The sequence below is a fragment of the Phytophthora infestans genome, genomic scaffold (genome assembly GCF_000142945.1).
Source record: "Phytophthora infestans T30-4 supercont1.24 genomic scaffold, whole genome shotgun sequence".
Classification (NCBI taxonomy): Eukaryota; Oomycota; class Peronosporomycetes; order Peronosporales; family Peronosporaceae; genus Phytophthora; species Phytophthora infestans.
This window is the reverse complement of record NW_003303735.1, coordinates 1,401,260-1,421,892: the sequence shown is the minus strand read 5'-3', so window position 1 is coordinate 1,421,892 and position 20,633 is coordinate 1,401,260. Positions and strand designations below refer to the sequence as shown.

Sequence of the window (20,633 nt, the reverse complement as noted above, 5' to 3'; positions counted from 1 at the left end):
TGCAAGGAAGTGGTACACTCTGATACTGTATTGCAGTGAGTCATTTGACTTGACGTTTGTATGTTCCGATTTGCGCTCCCCCCTCATTCATAATACAAGGAGCCCGCATTTGCGAACGTACCGCGGCGGAGCATGGCTGAAAGCTTCACGCGGTTCCTGCCGGGGCTGCGCAGCAGCAATAGCAGCGTGCGGCACCGTGCGGCGCAGAGCTTGCGGCTGTACATCGAGTCCGAGTCGCGCGATCTGTCCCATGGACTTTATATGAAATGGGTTACCGACATCAGCGCACGCCTCATGCTGCTGTGCAACTCGAACGAGAACGCAGATCGTATGGGCGGTATTGCAGCCATGGACGAGCTTGTAGAGCTCTTTATCGCTGAGCGCAACGACCAGACTATCATCGAGTTCGCCCATTCGCTTACTAAAGTCTTTGAGAAGATCCCAAGCGCAGACCCGCCCATGCTACGTGTAGCTGCCAAGGCGCTTGGTCACATTGTGTCTACTGGCGGTACCAGTCTCATTGAATTTGTGGAGGACTATCACGTTAAGCCCGCGCTCGAGTGGCTGAAGAACGAGACATTTCATGTACGTCGCCACGCCGCCGTCATGATCCTCAAGGAACTATCTATCAACGCGCCGTCCACGTCCTTCAGATACATGGACAAGTACTTTGACTTCATCTGGAGTGCGTTCTGGGACTCGAAACTCGTAGTAAGAGTGAGTGCCAGTGAGTCGCTCCAGTCCTGTTTTATGCTGATCCAACAGCGCGAATCCAATCGTAAAACGTCGTGGTATAACCGCGCACTGGACGAAGCCGAGGGTGCCTTTAAGCGTAACAGCTCAGACGCTACACACGGAGCGCTGTTGATTCTGAATGAGCTACTGCGCAATACAGGAGACTTTATGCACTCACACTACGGCCGTGCTTGTCGTCTGGTCTTCAGCCACCAGGATCACAAAAGCGCTACTGTTCGCTCTGCTGTAATCAGTCTGTTCCCTCGTTTGGCCAAGTTTAACACGTCAGTGTTCGTGGAGAAATGCTATCGTCCCTGTATGAATCATTTGCTCGAGGTTCTCTTCTCAGCTACGACGACAACACGTCCGGACGCGCTGCTTTCTATTGGAAAACTCTCGTTGGCTATTGGACCGCTACTAGCGAGGGATGAACAGGCTTTGATGGCGATTATGAATGGAATTAAGGGCGGATTACAGGTGCGTAAGAAGGACTTCGATACACATCGAGAGGCACTCGCGTGTCTACGGATGCTGGCGGACACGGTGGGTCCTGCACTCATCAGAGTCGACTTGGAGTCTATGGTGGGGCCGCTGTTCCAGAACGACTTGGACTCGCCACTCGTGGAGACTCTGACGACTATCGTCAAGAAGATCCCACCGATGAAGCCTATTATCCAACAGAAATTGTTCGAACGACTAAGTTCGATCTTGCGCTCCAGTCACAACAATGCTACGGGATCGGCGTCGACTCCTACCAGTAGGAGACTTAAAACAACGTCCATTTCAGTGACGGGAGGCATGCTATCGAATCTGTTTCTGTCCGCTACGGGGGCAAAGACTAATGGAACGTCCGAGAATGGTGCTCCGTCAGCTGAGGTGTCGTCGGCTATTGCGATGCAGGCGCTGGCATTGGAGACGCTGGCGAACTTCGACTTCCAGGGCAACCGACTCATCCCAATCATGTCTTTTGTTCACGAAACGGTGGTGAAATTTCTTGATCATGAGGTTGCGACTATCCGCAAGAGTGCTGCCCTCACGTGCTGTAAGCTGCTACTGCCGCAAGGTGAAGATCGTGGTGGCAACACGGCGATGACTTCGGAAGACTTTGCGCGTCCTGTCACGTCGGTTCTGGAACGTTTGTTAACTGTGGGTATCGCCGATAATGAAGCGAGTATTCGACTGCGTGTTCTCGCGTCGCTGGACTCCCGATTCGACCCGCTGCTAGCACTGAACGATAACTTGCGGTGCCTATTTATTGCGTTGAACGATGAGGTTTTCAGTATTCGGCAGACGGCCATGAGCACGCTAGGACGACTTACACACCACAATCCTTCTACAGTGCTGCCGTCGCTTCGACAAACATTGGTGCAGCTGTTAGCGGAGTTGGAGTTTAGTGGAGACTCACGTGGCAAGGAGGAAGGCGCGCTTTTGGTTGGTTGTTTGCTGCGTTCTGCTTCACAACTGGCCCAGCCGTACGTTCTCCCTATTCTTCGCGTGCTAATGAAGAATCTGCGTGAAGACTCAGAGCGTCGTAGTCATAGTCGAAGCACTGTCAGCGTGAGCAAAGCCATCTTGGCAACATTGGGTGACTTGGCGGAAGTTGGAGCTCAAGAGCTGACGCCGTATCTCGGTCAGCTGCTGCCGGATGTAATCGACGAGATGCGAGACTCTAGCAACCCGCAGATTCTACAAGTTGCTATCAAAACGCTGGGTCAGCTCGTGTCGTCAACTGGTTATGTGGTTCTGCCATATCACGAGTATCCAGAGCTATTGGACCTGCTGTGTCAAGCCCTACAGAAGTCTGGTGACGCATTCGAGTCTTTACGTATTGAAGCAGGACGTACGCTTGGTGTCTTGGGTGCGTTGGATCCGTACAATCTCCGCCTGTTCCATTTGCAAAAGCAAGGCAAACTCACTGATGCTAAGAAGAAGGAGTTCCGTTCCACTGCGTTTGCAGTTGATGCTGGCGGCGTGTTTAGTCTAATGGCCATTGCAGCGAACCCTTCGCAAACGTTTTCGACTAATGGATTTGGCTCTGGTCCAAACGCGACAAATGGAGCTCTTATTGGTATTCGAATTGGCAATGGAATTGGCGGACCTGGAGTGCTTGATGGCAGCAGTGAGGAAGACGCTCAGCAACTTGGAGAATCGCTGTTGCTCACACCGGCGCGGAAGGTGGAAAAAAGTGACAAGAAGACTAGTGGAAAGCTGACTAATATCATCCTGGAGGTCCCGCCTGACGACTTGCTGCCGTCAATGATCCCTGACTCCTCCCAGTATTTTCCTACAGTCGCGACTAATGCGTTGATCAGAATATTGCTGGAGCCGCGTAACTCAGTACACTACCAGGGTACGTTCATGGCCATCATGTACATCTGCAAGAGCCAGCGGAAACGTATGGGGCAGCATTTGGACAAGATCATCCCAGCGTTTCTATACGCACTGGAGAAGGTGAACCGCTCTCTACGCAAGTTCTTGTTCGAGCAGCTTTGCGACCTGGTGCAGATTGTCGAGGAGCAGATTCAGCCACACTTAGACCACGTGGCGTTGCTTTCTATCGTGAACAGTTATTGGGACGAACATTTGGAAGAAGTTCTCAACTTGGTCAAGAAACTAGCGAATTCGCTTGGTGAGAAGTTCCGTGTCTACTTACCGGATCTGATTCCTCAGATGCTGCGTGTGATTCGTACAGAACGTGACAATCCAGCTCGACCTCGGACGCTTTTGGTGCTAAAAACTTCAGTATCGCTCGGACGTTTGTTGGATGGCTATCTTCACTTGATTATCCCAGCTCTCGTGGCACTGATCCAGAGTGATGCAGATATAAATGCAAGGAAACAGGGACTGGGCTCACTGGGTTCGCTGGTCAAGAAGCTTAACGTGAGTGTGTATGCTTCGAAGATCATCCACATGTTGGCACGTGTGATCTCGTCGCAACCGGAGATGGTGTATCTGGCAATGGATTGCTTGTGCTGCATGGTGTACACCATGGGTGACGACTACGCGATCTTCGTACCAGTTATCAGTCAGGTTCTGGGCCGTCACACGTCACGTTCCAACGATATTTTCGATCGCTATGACCTTCTAGTGTCGAAAATTCTGAAGTACCAACCGCTTCCTGTAGCTTCGTGGGCAACTGATCCACTCAAAGCGCGCGTGGACACCTCAAATGACCACAAGGACTCAAGCTTAGCTGGGCAAGATGAAACGAAGAGTCTACCGTGCGATCAAAAGAACTTGGTGAAGGCGTGGGAAGCATCTCAGCGATCGACAAAAGAGGATTGGAACGAGTGGATTCTCGCCTTCTCGGTTGAATTACTGCGAGAATCTCCGTCCCCTGTTCTCCGTGCTTGCAAGGAGCTGGCTTCGGTGTATCAGCCTCTGGCTCGAGAGCTATTTAACGCTTCATTCGTCAGCGTGTGGCCTCATCTTTCGTCTGCGACGCAAGATAACTTGATCAGGTCTTTGGAGTCCGCCTTCCAGTCGCCACATTTGCCATCGGAGATTCTTCAGACGCTACTCAACCTTGCAGAGTTCATGGAGCACGACGATCAACCCCTACCGATTGATATTCGATTGCTCGGATCTTTAGCGGACAAGTGCCATTCGTTCGCGAAGGCTCTTCACTACAAAGAGCTCGAGTTCAACACGAACCCAAGCACTGATGGGATCCAAGCGCTTATCAGCATTAACTCGAAGCTGAATCAGCCTGAGGCTGCACGTGGTATCCTGAAATACGCTTTGGAAAAGCTGCCAGGCATTGAAGTGAAGGCTTCGTGGCACGAAAAGCTCCTGAGATGGGATGACGCGTTAGTGACACACGATCGTGTCTTACTAGACAACCCGAACAATGTTGAAGCCATCTTCGGCAAGATGCGTTGTCTGTGGGCCATTGGCGAGTGGCGCAAATTGAACGATCACGTGCAGGAGACTTGGTCTAAGATCTATGGAGAAGGACAGGACCTGAACGGTGAACAGGAAGATGGTGAGAAGCTGCTAGATGTCCCTCCTGCTTTGAAGAGAGAGCTGTGCAGTAGTGGCGCACGAGTAGCTTTCTCGCTGCAGAATTGGGACTCTATTCCGAAGTACATCAACTCAGATATGGACGCTACGGAGTCGCATTTGTTCAAGGCGGTTGTGTCGATCCGACGAATGGAACTGGACGAGGCTATGAACTCCATCGGCGACTGTCGAAAGGAGATGGACCCAACTCTACGTTCCCTTGTGAGTGAGAGTTATGCTCGGGCATATCTTCCGGCGGTTGTAAACCTGCAGATGCTGACGGAACTGGAGGAGATCGTCTCGTATCTGAAGACTTTTGCGTACAAGAACAACGGGGAGCTGACGCTTCTGTCAACTCCAGCTTCGTCCACTTCGATGTCTACAACTGCGTCACGTCGCAAGCAGAGTATCAGCAGTCTCAACTTTGTGTCGTCTTCGTCGTCCACTTCGTATGGACACGAGAAGCAAGTAGCGCTGAAGAAATTGCAGACGATCTGGACGAGACGTATGCTCGGAGTGGAGCGCAACATCCAAGTGTGGCAGAGTCTCATGTTGGTGCGGTCACTTGTGTTTGATCCCAGAGAAGACGTCGATATCTGGCTCAAGTACGCGCGCTTGTGTCTGAAATCGGGACATATTAACCTTGCAGCCAGCGCACTCTGGCGTGTCGGAGCACAGCCGTTCATCCGCAGTGTTGAACGAGACCCGTATGCGCCGATTCCGATCAATCTCGGTGGTAACGCTGGAGCTAGTCAAGGTTTCGCAAATGGCTTGTTGAGTCTAGCGGACAGTGCAGCGCAAGACCCGCGGGTGGCCTTCAGCTACCTGCGGCACTTGTGGGCAGAGAACCGCGAAGATGTGGCTTTGAAGCAAATGGATTACTTCATCGAAGCCTTGGAACAACATGGGGATCCAACGAACGAGGATTTACGGAAGCTGCGAGTACAAGTGTATATTCAACTGGGTGAGTGGCAAATGTCCCTTACTGAACCACACAAGCAATCGTACGACCATGTCCTCGAGTGTCTTGAGACAGCAACAAAGCTGGATCCAACGAACGATCGCGCGTGGCATGAGTGGGCGCTTATGAACTTTCGAGCGCTTGAGGCCACTGTGAAGGAATCTGGCCAAGGAGATCCGAAACGTTATGCTGTTCGCGCCATCCAGGGTTTCTTCCGATCGATCTCATTCGGCCATACAAGCTACGATGTGACCAAGGATGTTCTGCGGCTGTTGACGCTTTGGTTCACGCAAGGAAATCGTAGCGATGTGCACATGGCTATGGTCGAGGGTTTCCAGGAGGCGTCAGTTGACACGTGGCTGGATGTGATCCCGCAGCTTATTGCGCGTATCGATACGCCGAACCCGAAGACCAGCGAACTGCTGCATGACCTACTCTCTCGAATTGGACAAGCCCATCCTCAGGCTTTGATTTATCCCATTACGGTGGCGTCCAAGGCGCTGAACCCGACGCGGAAGCACGCGGCAGAAGGAATCCTTGCTGCTGTACGTCGACATAGCTCCCAGCTCGTGTACGAAGCTGACATGGTGTCGCGTGAGCTCATTCGCGTGGCTATTCTGTGGAACGAACTGTGGCATGGCGCTCTCGAGGAAGCGTCGAAGCATTTCTTCAACAATCGTGATGTGACTGCTATGATTGCTGAGCTGGCTCCGCTTCACGAGCAGATGGATAAGATCGGCACAGAGGAGTCGCCTACGCTTCGTGAGGTGGCATTCTATCAAGCATTCGCTCGGGATCTGGCGTACGCGAAGGAATGGACGAATGTATACGAACGCACGAAGAGTCTGGACGATCTGAACCAAGCATGGGACATCTATTACAGTGTGTTCTCGAAGATCCGTAAGCAATTGGCAAACCTGTCAACGCTGGAGCTTGGAAACGTCGGTCCGAAGTTACTATCCGTGTACAACTTGACCCTTGCGGTGCCAGGAACATACAAGGCTGGCGCTCCTATTGTCCGTATCCATTCTTTCGACACGAAGGTGACTGTGTTGACATCGAAGCAGCGACCCAGGAAGGTGACGATCAATGGAAGTGACGGTAAGGCCTACCCGTTTCTACTCAAGGGCCATGAAGATTTGCGTCAGGACGAGCGTGTGATGCAGCTTTTTGGTGTGATCAACACGCTGCTGGCCAACGACAGTGACACCAGCAAGCGTAACTTGGCTATCCAGCGTTATTCGGTGCTGCCGCTGTCGCACACGAGTGGTCTTATCGGCTGGGTGCCCAACTGTGACACCTTACATCAGCTTATCCGTGATTACCGTGAGGCGCGTAAGATCCAGCTGAACGTGGAACACCGCCTGATGGTGCAGATGGCTCCAGACTACGACAAGTTACCGCTCATGCAAAAGGTTGAAGCTTTCAAATATGCACTGGGCGAGACGACAGGCCAGGATCTGTACCGAGTCTTGTGGCTGAAGAGTCAAGACTCGGAGGTTTGGCTCGACCGTCGACGGAACTTCACGCGGTCGCTCGCCGTCATGTCAATGGCTGGATACATTCTCGGTCTTGGTGATCGTCACCCGAGTAACCTCATGCTGGACCGTGTGTCTGGTAAACTCGTGCACATTGACTTTGGCGACTGCTTTGAAGTAGCAATGGAGCGCGACAAGTACCCGGAGAAGATCCCGTTCCGACTCACACGTATGCTTACACAGGCAATGGAGGTCAGTGGTATTGAAGGCAACTTTCGCTACACCTGTGAAGCTTCGATGCGTGTGCTTCGTGATAACCGCGACTCGCTGATGGCGGTGCTTGAGGCGTTCGTGTACGATCCGCTCATTAACTGGCGTCTACTTAAGAAGGATGCGGTGCCGTCTCATGCTCAACCTGAGGAAGACGACGGCGCTGGTGCGGGACGTGGCGATGTCACAGATGCCAGCGTTGACAGGAGTTCTGAGCGTGTTGGCAACGAAGACGAGGCCGATGCAGACGGCGAAGGTGACGTCGCGAATGGAGGTCACGTCGATGAAGACAAGCTGGCGGAAGGTAGCATGAAGAGCTCGACGTCGTCGGCTCCCGTGACGCCTCGAAGGCGACGACACTCTTCGTCTGAAGCAGCGATGCTGGGCTACAACATGGACCTGTTGGACCCAGCGATTGCACGCAACTCCATGTCGGAGACACAGCGCGACAACTTCGGCACTTCGCTCGTCGCTGCAGAACACCCTCAGCTTAACGAGAAGGCGTTAAGTGTCATTGATCGTGTTAAGAAGAAACTGGCCGGTCGAGACTTTGATGACGGTAGCAGAGTGCTTACTGTGGACGCTCAAGTGGATCGACTGATCCATCAAGCCACGTCGCACGAGAATCTGTGTCAGCTCTACTACGGTTGGTGTCCATTCTGGTAGATCATGTAGACGAAATTTGGTTAATGGCTACATTTTGTTAATAACTGCAACGATGTTGCTACAGGAGCATTTGGCTCGACTATTTTAGTAAGGACCAAATTATGTGTGTCCTTTTTTGTGATCAGCTTTTGACTGGCAGCGGTCAGAGCAACTTTAGGTCCGATGGCGGCGGCTTTCAAGGGTAAGAAGCGCAAGGCCGCTCCTGGCAGCGCCAGCGGCAACAAGAGTAAGCAGAGCAAGACGCAGAGCAAGGGCCGTGGCTCTAGCAACAAGAAGAACGGCGCTAAGAAACCACAGCAGTCGACGCGCCACGCTGACGCTAATGACGACGAAGACGTGGAGATTGACGAGGATGACGTCGCTTTCTACGAGGACAACACAGAGTTCACGTCGTTTTTGGCCAATATGGACACGAAAGGCTTTAACAAGCTGTACCCGAAGAGCGACAAGAAGGCGGCATTAAAATCTGTTAAGAAACAGAAAGACGAGAAGGACGAGATGCCTCTAGAGAAGCTAGAGGCGCGTCCACGCAAGGCTGCGTGGTCCACAGACACGGAGGAGGTGCTCAAGGACAAGCTACCAGTCAAATTCATGGATGGTAGTGTGCGTACCAATAAACTACTTGCGGAGAAGGAGGAGAAGCCTAAAGTCGAGGAAAAAGAAGAAGATGAAGAAGAACAGGAAGAGAACGATGAAGAATTGGACTCCGACGTGTCTGACTTGGAGTTCGAGGCGATCACAGACGCCGACGCGTCAGCACCTGCAGAGCCCACGCCAGCGTTGTCTCCTGTGGATCTCAAGCGCCAACGTGAGCTTCGTCTGATCACCAAGAAAGTGGAGATTGCGCAGCTCTGTGAGAGCATCTTAGAGAACCCTGAAGAGTCTTTTAAGAAGAACAAGGAGCATCCTCAACAGCTCAGTAAGATCCAGCAGCTGCAGAGCTTGTGTCGCGACCCCGACGCCACTGTACAGCGTCTCAGTCTGATGTCCCAGCTGTCGGTGTATCTCGATATTCTACCGGACTACCGTATCCGTCTTCAGAATAATGATACCAATACAGAAGACAAGGGCAAACAGAACCACGGACGTCCCATGAAGAAGAAGGTGCAGCAGATGCAGGACTACGAGGCGACGTTGCTCAATAACTACCAGAAGTTCCTCAAATACTGCGCCGAGTTGGTCACTACAGGACTCAAGGGCAAACGCTATGAGCAGCTGGCCACGATGACGGCCCGTGAACGCCGTGACGTGCTGCTGGCTGAGACAGGTGTGCGTTGCTTGGCTCAACTACTGGAGAAGAAGTACGCATTCAATTTTCACCTCAATCTGGTCATCGCGCTGGTTCCCATGGCTGATTCCCAGTTTCCAAGCATCCGCGAGCAAGCCTGTGCCTCCTTTGAGAGCGTCTTCAAAAGTGACAAGTCGTGTGCGTGTTCGTACGAGATCGTGCAGCAGATTTCGAGCTACGTCAAGCAGAAGCAGCATCGTGTCCAGCCTTTCATCATTCGTACTCTGCTGGTGATGCCGCTGGAAGTCACCATGGAACAGGGTGAAGCCGCTCGTAAGAAGGCCAAGTCGGACCGCAAGAAGCGTCGTCGTCAGCAGGCAGACGGCGACTCTATCGCTGCTGGTCTCAAGGAGGCCGAGGCTGTTGTGGACCGTGCGGAGCGTGAGAAAACGCAGGCGGATATTCTACACGAGCTGGTGCTCATCTACTTTCGCATCCTGAAACAAGCCACGTACTCGCAGGCTCTCCCGGCTGTGCTAGAAGGTCTGGCCAAGTACTCGTTCCTGATCAATCTGGACATCATGATTGACTTGCTCAAGGTGCTCAAGGTGGTGTTACGTGAAGAGGACGTGCTGCCACTACCTGCGGCGTTGCAAGCTGTACTGACAGGTCTGCGTGCACTGCAAGGACCAGGCGGACAAGAGCTTATGATTGACGATAAGGAGTTTGTCGACATTCTCTATCGTCTCTTACATCGCTTTGCTGAGGGAGAAGCAGCTGCAGACTTGACGTGCTTCCCGACTCTGTTACAGTGTGTTGAAGCAGTGTTCCTACGTCGCAAGGAGATCGTCGTCGAGCGTGTGGCGTCTTTTGTCAAGCGCTTGCTGCTAGTGGCTCAGCATTTGCCTCCGCATCAAGCGCTGGCCATCTTGTCGCTGCTGCGTGCGTTGTTCCATCGCTACTCCAAGTTGCAACAGCTTCTGGAATCTGACGTGGACCGTGTGGCGTCGGGCGAATACCGAGCTGACATTGACGATCCTGACTTCGCGAACCCGTTCTCAAGTGCGTGCTGGGAGTTGGCGCTACTGACACACCATGTGCACCCCAAGCTGGCCAGTTATGCTCTCGGCACTGCTCAGATGGCTCCGACTTTGCCAAATGAACACGCAAGAGCACTCATGGACGCCTTCGACCCGTACGCGGGCGCAACTTTCGCGCTTAAACCGAAAGTTCCAGTGCCGCCGAGCAATCCGCTGCACAAGAAAATCGCCAGTGAGAACAACAAGAACGACCGCAAAAAGAGTCGACAACGTCGTGCACGTCAGTTCTTCGTGCGTGACCCGTTGGCCAACTTGGACGAGCAGTACCGGAAGCAGAACGCGTCGTCTTTTTTCCAGAAATGTTTGGAACTGGATGAACAGCAAACAGATGACAAGCTGCTGGTGTTCAAAAAGTAACTGGACCAAAACACGATAGATGCATAACAACACGAGGAGAAAGAAGAGAGAGACATCAGATATGTTCATGGGACACTGACTTGGGCTCTTTTTAGTAAGGCGAATCGTATCGTCGGTGGGCGTTGGCGTGGGCGTTGTAAGGTGCAGTGGAGACCATACTGAAGGTGTTGCTGTTTTGAGCCTCACTACGTTGCGAATACCCAGCGTTCTGGTCAGCGTACTGGTACATTGGCACAGGCGCTGGAGCAGGAGCAGGAGGCATGGCCTTCTCTTGTCGTGCAGCACGTACATTCTTCCATAATACACCAGTCATAGCGAGAACCATTACAGCTGCGATGATGCAGATGATACTGGCGACCATAATGACGTTGGTCCACTTCTCCACTAGGTCGTAGAAGACGCTACGGCACTCCATGAACGGAGCACTCGCAGACATGTCGTCGGCTGCTGTCGCGTTCAGTAGGAAGCCGCCACACCAGATCTGATTGGCGCTCGTACGAGGACAAGAGGACTCGGTCCAGTCCAGTACTACCGAGTACTCGTCGTATTGAGAGACTAAGTCGCACACGGCGCAGATGTCGCTGATAGCTGCGAGTGTGACGGTAGAGCAGACGCTCGTGAAGTTGGTCGTCGTGTCCGTGAAGTAACCGGCGAGCGATACGTTGAACATCTCGAGAACGGTGTTCACGGACGCGTCTTGGCAGTAATGCGGCACCTGTGCGTAGCAGTAGAGCTTGTTAAAGTTGGTTCCGAGCGACGCCTCGTTGTCTGTGGCGGGATAGTCTTTGCTACCCCAGTCGTCGGCCTTGGAGTTCGCCATGTGCGCTCCCACAGCCACAACGACGAAGAGAATTGCCGTGAGGACCAGCACGATGCCGTAGATGGTCAGAAGCAGCTTCTGCTGCATCAGAGCGCCGAAGCAGCCAAGTGCCGCTAGTGCAATGACCACGGCGCCCAATACTAGCGTTAGGATGAGTGTGGACGTGCCAATCCACTCGTAGTCACCCTGGAAGGCGTCCAGCCAACCGGAAGTCTTGACACGGTGGCTGAAGTACACAAGTAGACAGCCAGCTACCATGAACGCCATGTTAAGTAGCAGCAGAAGCACTTTGGCCACATTGCCCAGACCTCCGACGTAAGCCATGCCGTTTGCACCGCCTCGTTCCTCCATGATGGCGATGCCTCCACCTATTGTTGTTCCTGTCGTGGCGTCTCGACGAGTGCTCGAGACGAGGGGATTACGAGGTAGAGAAGTCGCGAACGAGAGAGGATACTGCTGTTCGCTCGAGCACCTGGCTCCTACAATCGCCCGATACACAAATGAGCGAGAGCAAAATGGCCCGTTGATCTGGTTGCCGATTGGCTCAAAAGCGAGTCTCTGAAGCAGTCGTCAGTGAGCTTTTGTGGCGATGGCCGATGGTAGGGGCTCAGCAGATGGCCAACCACCACTTTGACAAATTGCTCCTGGATAGCAGGAAGTCCATTTCGCAGTTTGAATTACTCACGTTCGTATTTGAAAGCAGCCACCGCGAGATCGCCGCATTCTCCAGGTGAAGATGCAAACTATGGCCAGAATTCGTTATTCAAACTAGTGGCGTCCGCCACTGGCGGTAGAGTAACTTTCATTTAGCAATATATACGACTATAATTCATGGAAGCACTGTGTGTGTGTGTGTTTTTTTTACTTTGCTAAGCCATACTTACATGTATTACACTGTACAGTACAGTAAATGCATACATGTAATGCGCGAGAACGCGTAAAAATTAAGGAAAAACCTACTGCCCAGGTTTTTCGTGCATAGCCGTGCGACTATTGACCAGGTTTAAAGCACATGTTTCGCCAGGTTTCTGGCCAGGTTGTAATTAATAAAGTAAAATACCATGATTTGAAATATTCCCCTACACCTACTAATCTCATGATACGGCACCTGATCGCACGTATCTCTGCAGCGCAGCTTCTCAAAATCCATTCATTTCCAAATTTGAGCCGTGCTGGAGGAATGAAGCGCAAAGCCACTCTGAAGACGAAGCGTCCATCAACGAAGATCCCCCAGCCTCTTTGTCCAGCGTCTCAGAATCGGAAGGTGAGGGGGAGGTGGCCACGCAGGTTGGCGGCAGTGCTAGCGACGAGGAGTTTCCAGCAGACCAGGAGGGCTCTTTTGAAGGGAAGGAGCTGCGTCGCTACCACACAAACTGGGAAAGGTGGAAGAAATACCGCGAATCGTATTGCGAATCCGAAAGTGCGCATCTTGTGGTGCACGAATCGGAGAGTGTCGCCAAACGCAACAAGATGCTGCGTGCTTCTAAGCGCGCCAAGGACGGTGGTTCGATGCGATACTTACCCGAAGACCTTCCCCGTTTTCGCCGGAGATACATTTGTACGCACGGGTCGCGGACCCGCCGCCGTGGATCAGGAAAGAGACAGCAGTTCAAGCTTCGAGGTACTGGATGTCCATTTCGTTTTACTGCGGAGAGTGTGTACAGTATCACAAAGAAAAGTGGATCCTAGAGATCAAAAATCCCATCTACACTCACAACCACAAGCTTTCCCAGGACATTTACGAACATTATCCTCACAATCGCCAAGTTCCGATGTTTGAGCCTCTGGTCGAAGACCTTCGGTTGATGGTACGCGCTGGAGGCAAGGGTCTCCGAATTTTCGAGTACATCCGTGATAACTCCAGGTACAAAGTGACGCAGAGAGATGTGGCGAATCTTCTTACCCGAATTCGCAATGAGCTCCGTGGACAGGCCGATGATGATTTGGCTGCTGCCGAATTTCTTGTCGGCTTCGGCGAGGAAGACAAGAACAACGTGGTAAGTGTCGATGACACGTCAACGGGGGAGACAGGATCAATCTCACTGAGTACAGGCCACATGCGAGCGACGTTTGCTAAGTATCCGGAGCTCTTGCTGGTGGACTGTACGCACAAAACCAATCGGTAAGTTCATAACAGGTTCTACACCAGGTTTACATTCCTTGTTTAAACCAGGCTTCCAACAGGATACGATTCAGGTTTCGTACCAGGTTTCGTACCAGGTTTTAAGCTACGGCTCAAAACAAGATTAAACTGTTCATTCTTTTTTAACACTTGTTTTTATGTTTTAATGATACGACTACCAGCTTTGCAGTCTGACGGTGATGGATGCCTTCGGGTCTGGTCAGTTCGTACAGCACTCCGTTATCGAGACCAACTCGGATTGGCATATGCGGAAGGTCCTCAGCCACTTCAAAACTGCCAATGTCATCTATGAGTCGCTCCGCGTGGTGATGGTTGATAAAGACATGAGAGAGATCAGTGTGATACGGGAGGCATTTCCGGATGCTACTATTCTGCTCTGCCATTTTCACGTCTTGAAGTTTTTGCGAAGTGTGGTTCGTGAGGCTCGCTTCGGACGCTATTCTGCTGACGAGTACGACTGGATGAATCATCTCTTCTCCAATCTGGTAGACGCTCCGTCCAACGAGGAATACTCAAAGAAGTATTCTATTTTGGAGACGTTGTCATGCGCGCATGGGAACACCTCCTTCTGGGAATACTTCTGTGAGAATTGGGTCAAGTCGAAGGACATGTGGACTAGATATCGCCACCAAAGACTGCCGCATTTTCGCAATAATACGAATAATCGCATTGAGTCTAATTTTGGAAAGCTCAAACTCGATCTTGATTCATCGACCGCAATGAAAGAGTGCTTGGAGTCTCTCATGCGTCATCAGCGTCGCGTAGAAAATGAAAGTTTAGCGAGAGAGTCGTTCAAAGGAAGGTGGACGCATAATGGCTCAATTTTGATCGCATTCACTGGACGTCGATTGTGATCAACACTGAGACCAAGAGCATTTTCATTTACGACCCTTTGGGAGATCCAGACTACATTGCGTACCTGAACAAAATCAAAACGCGCCTTTGCAAAGAGAGCAAGTTTGCCTCGTACAAATCCGTTGTTGTGGCATCTCCTACCCAGAACGACGGGAATAGCTGTGGTATTTACGTACTCAACTTTATGTGGAGGCTTCTTGACGACAAGATCAGCAATGTGCAGAAGGACCCTCAGCTGAATAGCTTTAGAGTTCGGATGTTGTCCGCACTACTAAGTCAATAAATGCACTCATTTCATGTCAGATATTGAAGTAGTATTTGAGTCCGAGCTTATCCGTGTTGCCGTCGGTAAAACCTCAAGTACAAAAACCTGTTTTATAACCTGTTGTCAAACCTGCTAGAGATCCCTTGACATATTTGGAATATCGTACTGATATCGCTCTAAGTACAACAACCTGGTGTAAAACCTGTTTGAATACCTGGGATGATGTGGCGTGTCACGTTTACATGCACAAAACTGAGGGGTCTCCGACGTGTCCCAGACACTGTATGTGCACCACACAAGAATTGTAGACCTGCCATCCAATCATTATGATTACAGCAACCTCCGCACTTCAACAAATTGGGTTGTGCAAATCCTTTTATTCCACCGTCTCGTGAGTATGCAGAGCTCTAAACAAAACAAAGAAAGGCCATGATGCGTAAATTACATTTTTTTTTCAATGCGAAATACATTACGACCTGGTTTCAATCCTGCTTCAGGTTGTGTACCAGGTTAAATGCGCACATCTATGCACCAAAAACCTGGGCAGTAACATCGTGCAAAAATTAACTTAAAGTCCAGATTCGCACACAAAAACTGCGTCACCACAAATAAAGCGTGCGACCACATCACACTATGGAGACTGTACACATATAGAATGGATTGCCTGTGCACGCCGCTTTTTTTCTGATTCCTCGCACAGACAGGGGTTGGGATGGTGATTTACAGCCAACCATCGCCGCACTTCAGAATCGAGAAAGGAGATCACCCAGCAAAGACTCGGCCGGCCGACGCGACTTGCAATGCCGAAGCGTATCGCCTGGCAGGATGTGGCGCTCAACGCTACCGGTATCGAAGCTGACAGAGTGCTGACTGCCTTTAAGACCTACGAGGTCTCGAAGAGCAATTTGTACGCATGTACAGTTTGCCTCGACAATGCCCCACACAAGATGAGGTACAGGATGCTTCAGTGCTCGTCAACAGCGTGCAAGGCGGCCATTTCCTCGGGTGTACACGCTTGTTCTTGGCGCGGATAAACCCTCTCATGCCAGGTTAGCGACGCAGTGTCAATATTCGAGGTGGGGGAGCACGCCACAGCGGTAAACTCCCCCAAGAAGAAGAAACTGACGGAGCTGCAGAAGATATACTGCCGTGAGCTCACGGCACAACATCTGCGGCCTGTCCGTATACGCAATGCGATGGCACGGAAGTTTGGAGCGGTGCTTCAGGACTTGCCAAGCTTGGGCACCGTCCAGAACTTCGTCAACTACTACTCCAGGAAGAACTTGTCGCGGAATGACATAGTGGACGATTTGAGGACCTGGATCCACGCGAGGGCGTACACCGGACGAGAGGCCATGTCCCAGACCTTCACATTCGCCTGGAATATGGATGAGCAAGGCAAGCCAGTGGTCGGAGACGGATCGGAAGAACGGCCGTTCGTTATTGGTTTAACGACCAAGACCCTAATGCTTCGGCTAATGCGGCCGCCGGACAACTACATACTTCATGTGGACGCGACGTACAAGTTAAACTATCGCGGATATCCGGTACTAGTGGTCGGCATCTCCGATAGGTCGCGTAGCTTTCATCTGGTGGCGCTGTACACTGTATCAGGTGAAACACAAGAAATTATACAACCGATGCTCATGGCGCTAAGGCGTCTGTACTGCTGGCTCACCGGTCGCGATCTAGTTGTTCGCTACGCGATGGCCGACGCAGACAAGGCCCAGTATAACGCTTTAAACGCCGTTTTTGGAGACAACCCTCAGTTCCAGAGCCTCATGTGCTTCTTTTACGTGATGGAGAAGGTCTACAAGGCGATCAAGCAGTTTCCCTCGTTCGTATCGTCTAATATTACCCACGACCTGTACGACCTACACTTCACCCGAACACATCTAGACTTTACGAGAATGCGGGACGCTCTGCTAAGGAAGTGGATGAACGTCCCAATGTTGGTGGACTTCGCTCAATATATGAGTGGCCAATGGTTGAGTGGCCACTTCAGTGGCTGGCAGTTATACTCAACACCCAGTGGCTTTGCATCAACCAACAACCCGGTCGAAACTTTCAACGCTATCCTGAAACGAGACTACATATTACGTCGGCGTCTAAAAATGGGTGCGCTATTAGCGGAGCTGGCCAATTGTTGCGAGGACCAGTCGGCCAACGAGCGCCCATTTCAAATGGAGGTGCTCCCGTCGGAAACCCTCACACGTCGCGTGCGGGAATTAGTCCGAGAGAATCTATTAGGTCTGGAAAAACTCGACGTTTGAAGTACATGCGTGCTGGAAGAACCGAGCGATAGATCCACACTTTAGTGCCCCCACGTAGACAAATCTGCCTCGCTTGCTTTTCTCGTTCAGGAGCATTGTGTAGCCACTGTTTTGTTTTTTTGCCTTTTCTGGTTGGCCCTCGTACAGAGCTTCGTACTCACAAAGCGCTCCGTTGTATTCGGCGATAATCTCGCCAGCAAATAACGCCTGCGTCGTGTACACACCCAGCCCCAGCCGGTGAGTATTGTACAGTATGAGGCCGGGGTGCGTACACGGCGCGTTACTGCACTTTGCGTCCAGTCGACAGCAGTCGGGGGTGCAGTAGATAGCCATCTTAGCATTGTTACAGGTGTCGGCGAAGCAGTCCCCGTGGCACACGCAAGCGTCTCCATCACCAATGTCATCGAACGTAAGCCCCACAGGTACAATAGACTCGGTGATAGACTCCACCCAGTCTGGCCACGCTACCTCCTCCATTACGTACGTCTCATACACATTTATTTGGGTGACGTTACTTGGAGGAGGGGGTTTGGGCTCCACAAACACCGGCCTGTAGCTTCGTACGGCGTTCAGCTTCGCTCTCATGCTCGGCATCCGCAACAGTTCCTTCATTTTCTTGGCTTTGACGGAGTGGGCGTGGTGGATGCTTGATCCGCTACCTGCTACAGCACAAAGTCCTCACTTCCTGAGGCTTGACCAACGGTGGCTGAATCCGTGGTTTGCTGAGCGTGGACCACCGTACGATTAAGGTGGGTGCTGGACCTCTTATTATCGTCCATAAACTGCGAGCTTGTTAAATTCATTGCTGAGGCCATTGAAATAGGCGCTAGGTCTCTTCCCTCATACTCTTCCCCATCGTTGGCGCCGTTAAGAGCCACTACGTCGCTTGTAATCTCAGCATCTGAAGAAATGGAGGTGTGGGGCGGGCTCGCACGTTTTGCAATGCCTAAGGCATTCAATGAGCAGGGTGTAGCATCGATCTGGTCACGTATAGCGCGGACAATGTTCCTTTGACCAGCAAAGACTGCGTTGATGATGCCGTTCACCTTATCGCACAATAATGAGCGGTCGGATTGAGCGTCGAACATCCCGGACACGAGGGAAAAGGTACGGAGCATGCGCCATTTACCATTGACACGCGTTCCAGCGCTGTCGCTGACCCGCACAATCATCTGAGTGAGCTGAATTAACTCGTCTGTGGTTACTTTGATAGGGTGTTCCAAGCCAGGGGTCGCGTCGACCCGTAGGATGACAGCCTCGCGGTACCCACGATGGTCGCCGGCGACGTACATACGCGTGTAGTAGGCGATAGTATCACCGGCATGTAGCGAGTCAGGGGGGAGCTGAGTGGAAGTGAGCCCAGCCATGACGACGTGGGGCTGTGATGTGGAAGCTGCGGCGTAGAAGCTTCTACGCCCAGCGACTCGGCGGAGTTGGAGGTCTTCCTTTCCAGCAGTTAAGCCTTCATTCCAGAGCAGTCGGGACGGCTACGAGTCGTGCATGTAGTACGACCTCCGAGTTGGGCTCGATGGCAGAAGGGCCCGTCGAACGCCCCGACCATGTCGTTATGTGGTGTAGGGATTTCCAGATTCGACCATACGCCGACCTACTTTAGATCAAGAATCGGCTCGGTCTGATAACCCAGAGCTTAGGAGCAAAAGATCACGGTAAGTACTCGGCGATCTGTCCGGATATGCTATCCGGACAGCCGCTGAGCTCAACGGTCGCCGGAACTCAGCTGAAGGGTCGGTAGAGATCCGAAACGACTACATTTCATTAGATATTTGTATGAGAAGCATAGGATTAAATAGGGGGAGCCGAAAGGGCTCCCAGAAGATAACAGAGCAAAATTTTCCTAGTCCAAGACACGTGTACACTTTTCCGGTAAGTCCCTGCATAGGGCTGGATTATGCCTGCCGTCAATACTCGAGAGGCATAGCTTGTAGGGTATTGACTGGTAGCGCCAAGAGATTAAGTCGGTCCGGGTAGGACAAAGTCTCGCTACGCGCGAAAGAAAGTCCCGCATACTCAGCGGGCCGGTACGTCGGATAGCCCGGGTGCCGTAACACTTCTAGCTGAGCTGCCTCTGCGCTCGGTGACCTGTAAAAGCGCTCGCGCGCCGTCGTCCATCCTTTGGTGAAGGGCACAGGGTTGTGAACGAGCTCAGCCGAACCAAACTCGGCGGAGCCTCGGAAGTGATCTGACTTGGTTAGTCGGAACCGGGTGGAAGCGAGCCACTCGTCTGTCCCGGAAGGGCCGCGAGGGGACCACCCTCTGCGCAGGCCATACAAACCGCCGACCTAACTCGGCGATTCGTTGTGGTTTGTGTAAGGAATCCACATCTGACGATATTTGTGTGTTCTACTACACCACAGTTATGTGTTTCCCGTTTGATGTGTTTTTCAGATTCGAACGGATATTTATAAGGTTATCTCGTAATGCGCACTGCATGGATAGTCGGGATCCATTTGGCAGTGAGGTGCATGTATTATATGTAACAATACTCACGTTCACTTGCGAAGCGGCCAACGAACCGCTGCGCTCTCAAACTTTGACAGAAGTGCCAAAATACTTGTTCGGCCGCAAGTAAAATTGAGGAGATATTTTATAGACACTTTTATCTGAAATATATCCATTCTGCTTAAGTTTCGCTTGGTTGTTGCTCGCAGATCGTGTAATTTATTGCACTACTGTACATGTAGCGATATCCATAGAGCACAAACTTTTTGTGATAAAAAAATTGCCCTATTTAGAACCTTTAACTTTAATTAATAAATTTGATGCTTCTAAATGAGAGGTACTTTTTACAAATTTAGAACCAATAATTTTTTTAATAAATTTGAAGCTTCTAAATAAAAAACACTTTTCACAGATTTTGTTAAAAGGTTTTACTTTTTGTTATTCCTATTCGATTCATCTCGATGAATGGGCTGCCATCGGTGCGTAAATCATCCTGTCTACCAGCCTCCGCAGCTACTAACCTACGCTCTACATCGACACAGGAACTCCTTCACGGCGAGTGGCAATGCCAGCGCGAGATCGACCTGCTGAAGCGCACACAGACCGCGCACCAGCAGCTCACTTCGCGTCTACAATCAATGACGCGCGAGCTGCGCGGAGAGCGCTACTATCCGCGGCAAACGGAGACCAAGCAGCTACGTGTGCGCGTGTATCACACGTATGTTCTGCCTGTTGAAGCCACAGAGAATACACCAGCGACACCCGGCAGGTGGACACTCAAGATCGAAGGTATCGACGCTGCAGCGGGAGAACCGACGATTGTGGTGAGAAATAACGATCTGCAGCCTCTCACCATTACCCCCACGAACTAACTATACCTAATGATATTATAGAAATTCTCAAGCTACTTTCGCAAGGCGTCCATCGAGCTGGATCCGCATTTGTACTCAGACCACGTAATTGAGGTAAGTTTTTTTTTCTTATTAATAAAAATTAAAAACATTTCTTATTTCGTGTGGG

The 20,633-nt window shown here is 51.5% G+C and overlaps 3 protein-coding genes across 3 annotated transcripts; 2 read left to right on the top strand and 1 right to left on the bottom strand.

Moving 5' to 3' along the window:
- Positions 1–132: 132 nt before the first annotated feature.
- On the top strand, positions 133–8,112 carry PITG_12226 (Phosphatidylinositol kinase (PIK-L2); the record flags this gene model as incomplete). The annotated part of the gene is made up of 1 exon (XM_002900790.1): positions 133–8,112. One exon carries the CDS (start codon positions 133–135, stop codon positions 8,110–8,112), a length of 7,980 nt encoding a protein of 2,659 aa, XP_002900836.1.
- Positions 8,113–8,274: 162 nt separating this feature from the next.
- PITG_12225 (nucleolar complex protein 3) lies at positions 8,275–10,870 on the top strand (the record flags this gene model as incomplete). Its single annotated transcript, XM_002900789.1, has 2 exons — positions 8,275–8,760; positions 8,845–10,870. The coding sequence occupies 2 exons, from the start codon at positions 8,275–8,277 to the stop codon at positions 10,795–10,797; spliced, it is 2,439 nt and encodes an 812-aa protein (XP_002900835.1).
- Positions 10,871–11,181: 311 nt separating this feature from the next.
- Positions 11,182–12,109, bottom strand: PITG_12224 (uncharacterized protein; the record flags this gene model as incomplete). The annotated part of the gene is made up of 2 exons (XM_002900788.1): positions 11,182–11,198; positions 11,296–12,109. 2 exons carry the CDS (start codon positions 11,966–11,968, stop codon positions 11,182–11,184), a joined length of 690 nt encoding a protein of 229 aa, XP_002900834.1.
- Positions 12,110–20,633: the final 8,524 nt, after the last annotated feature.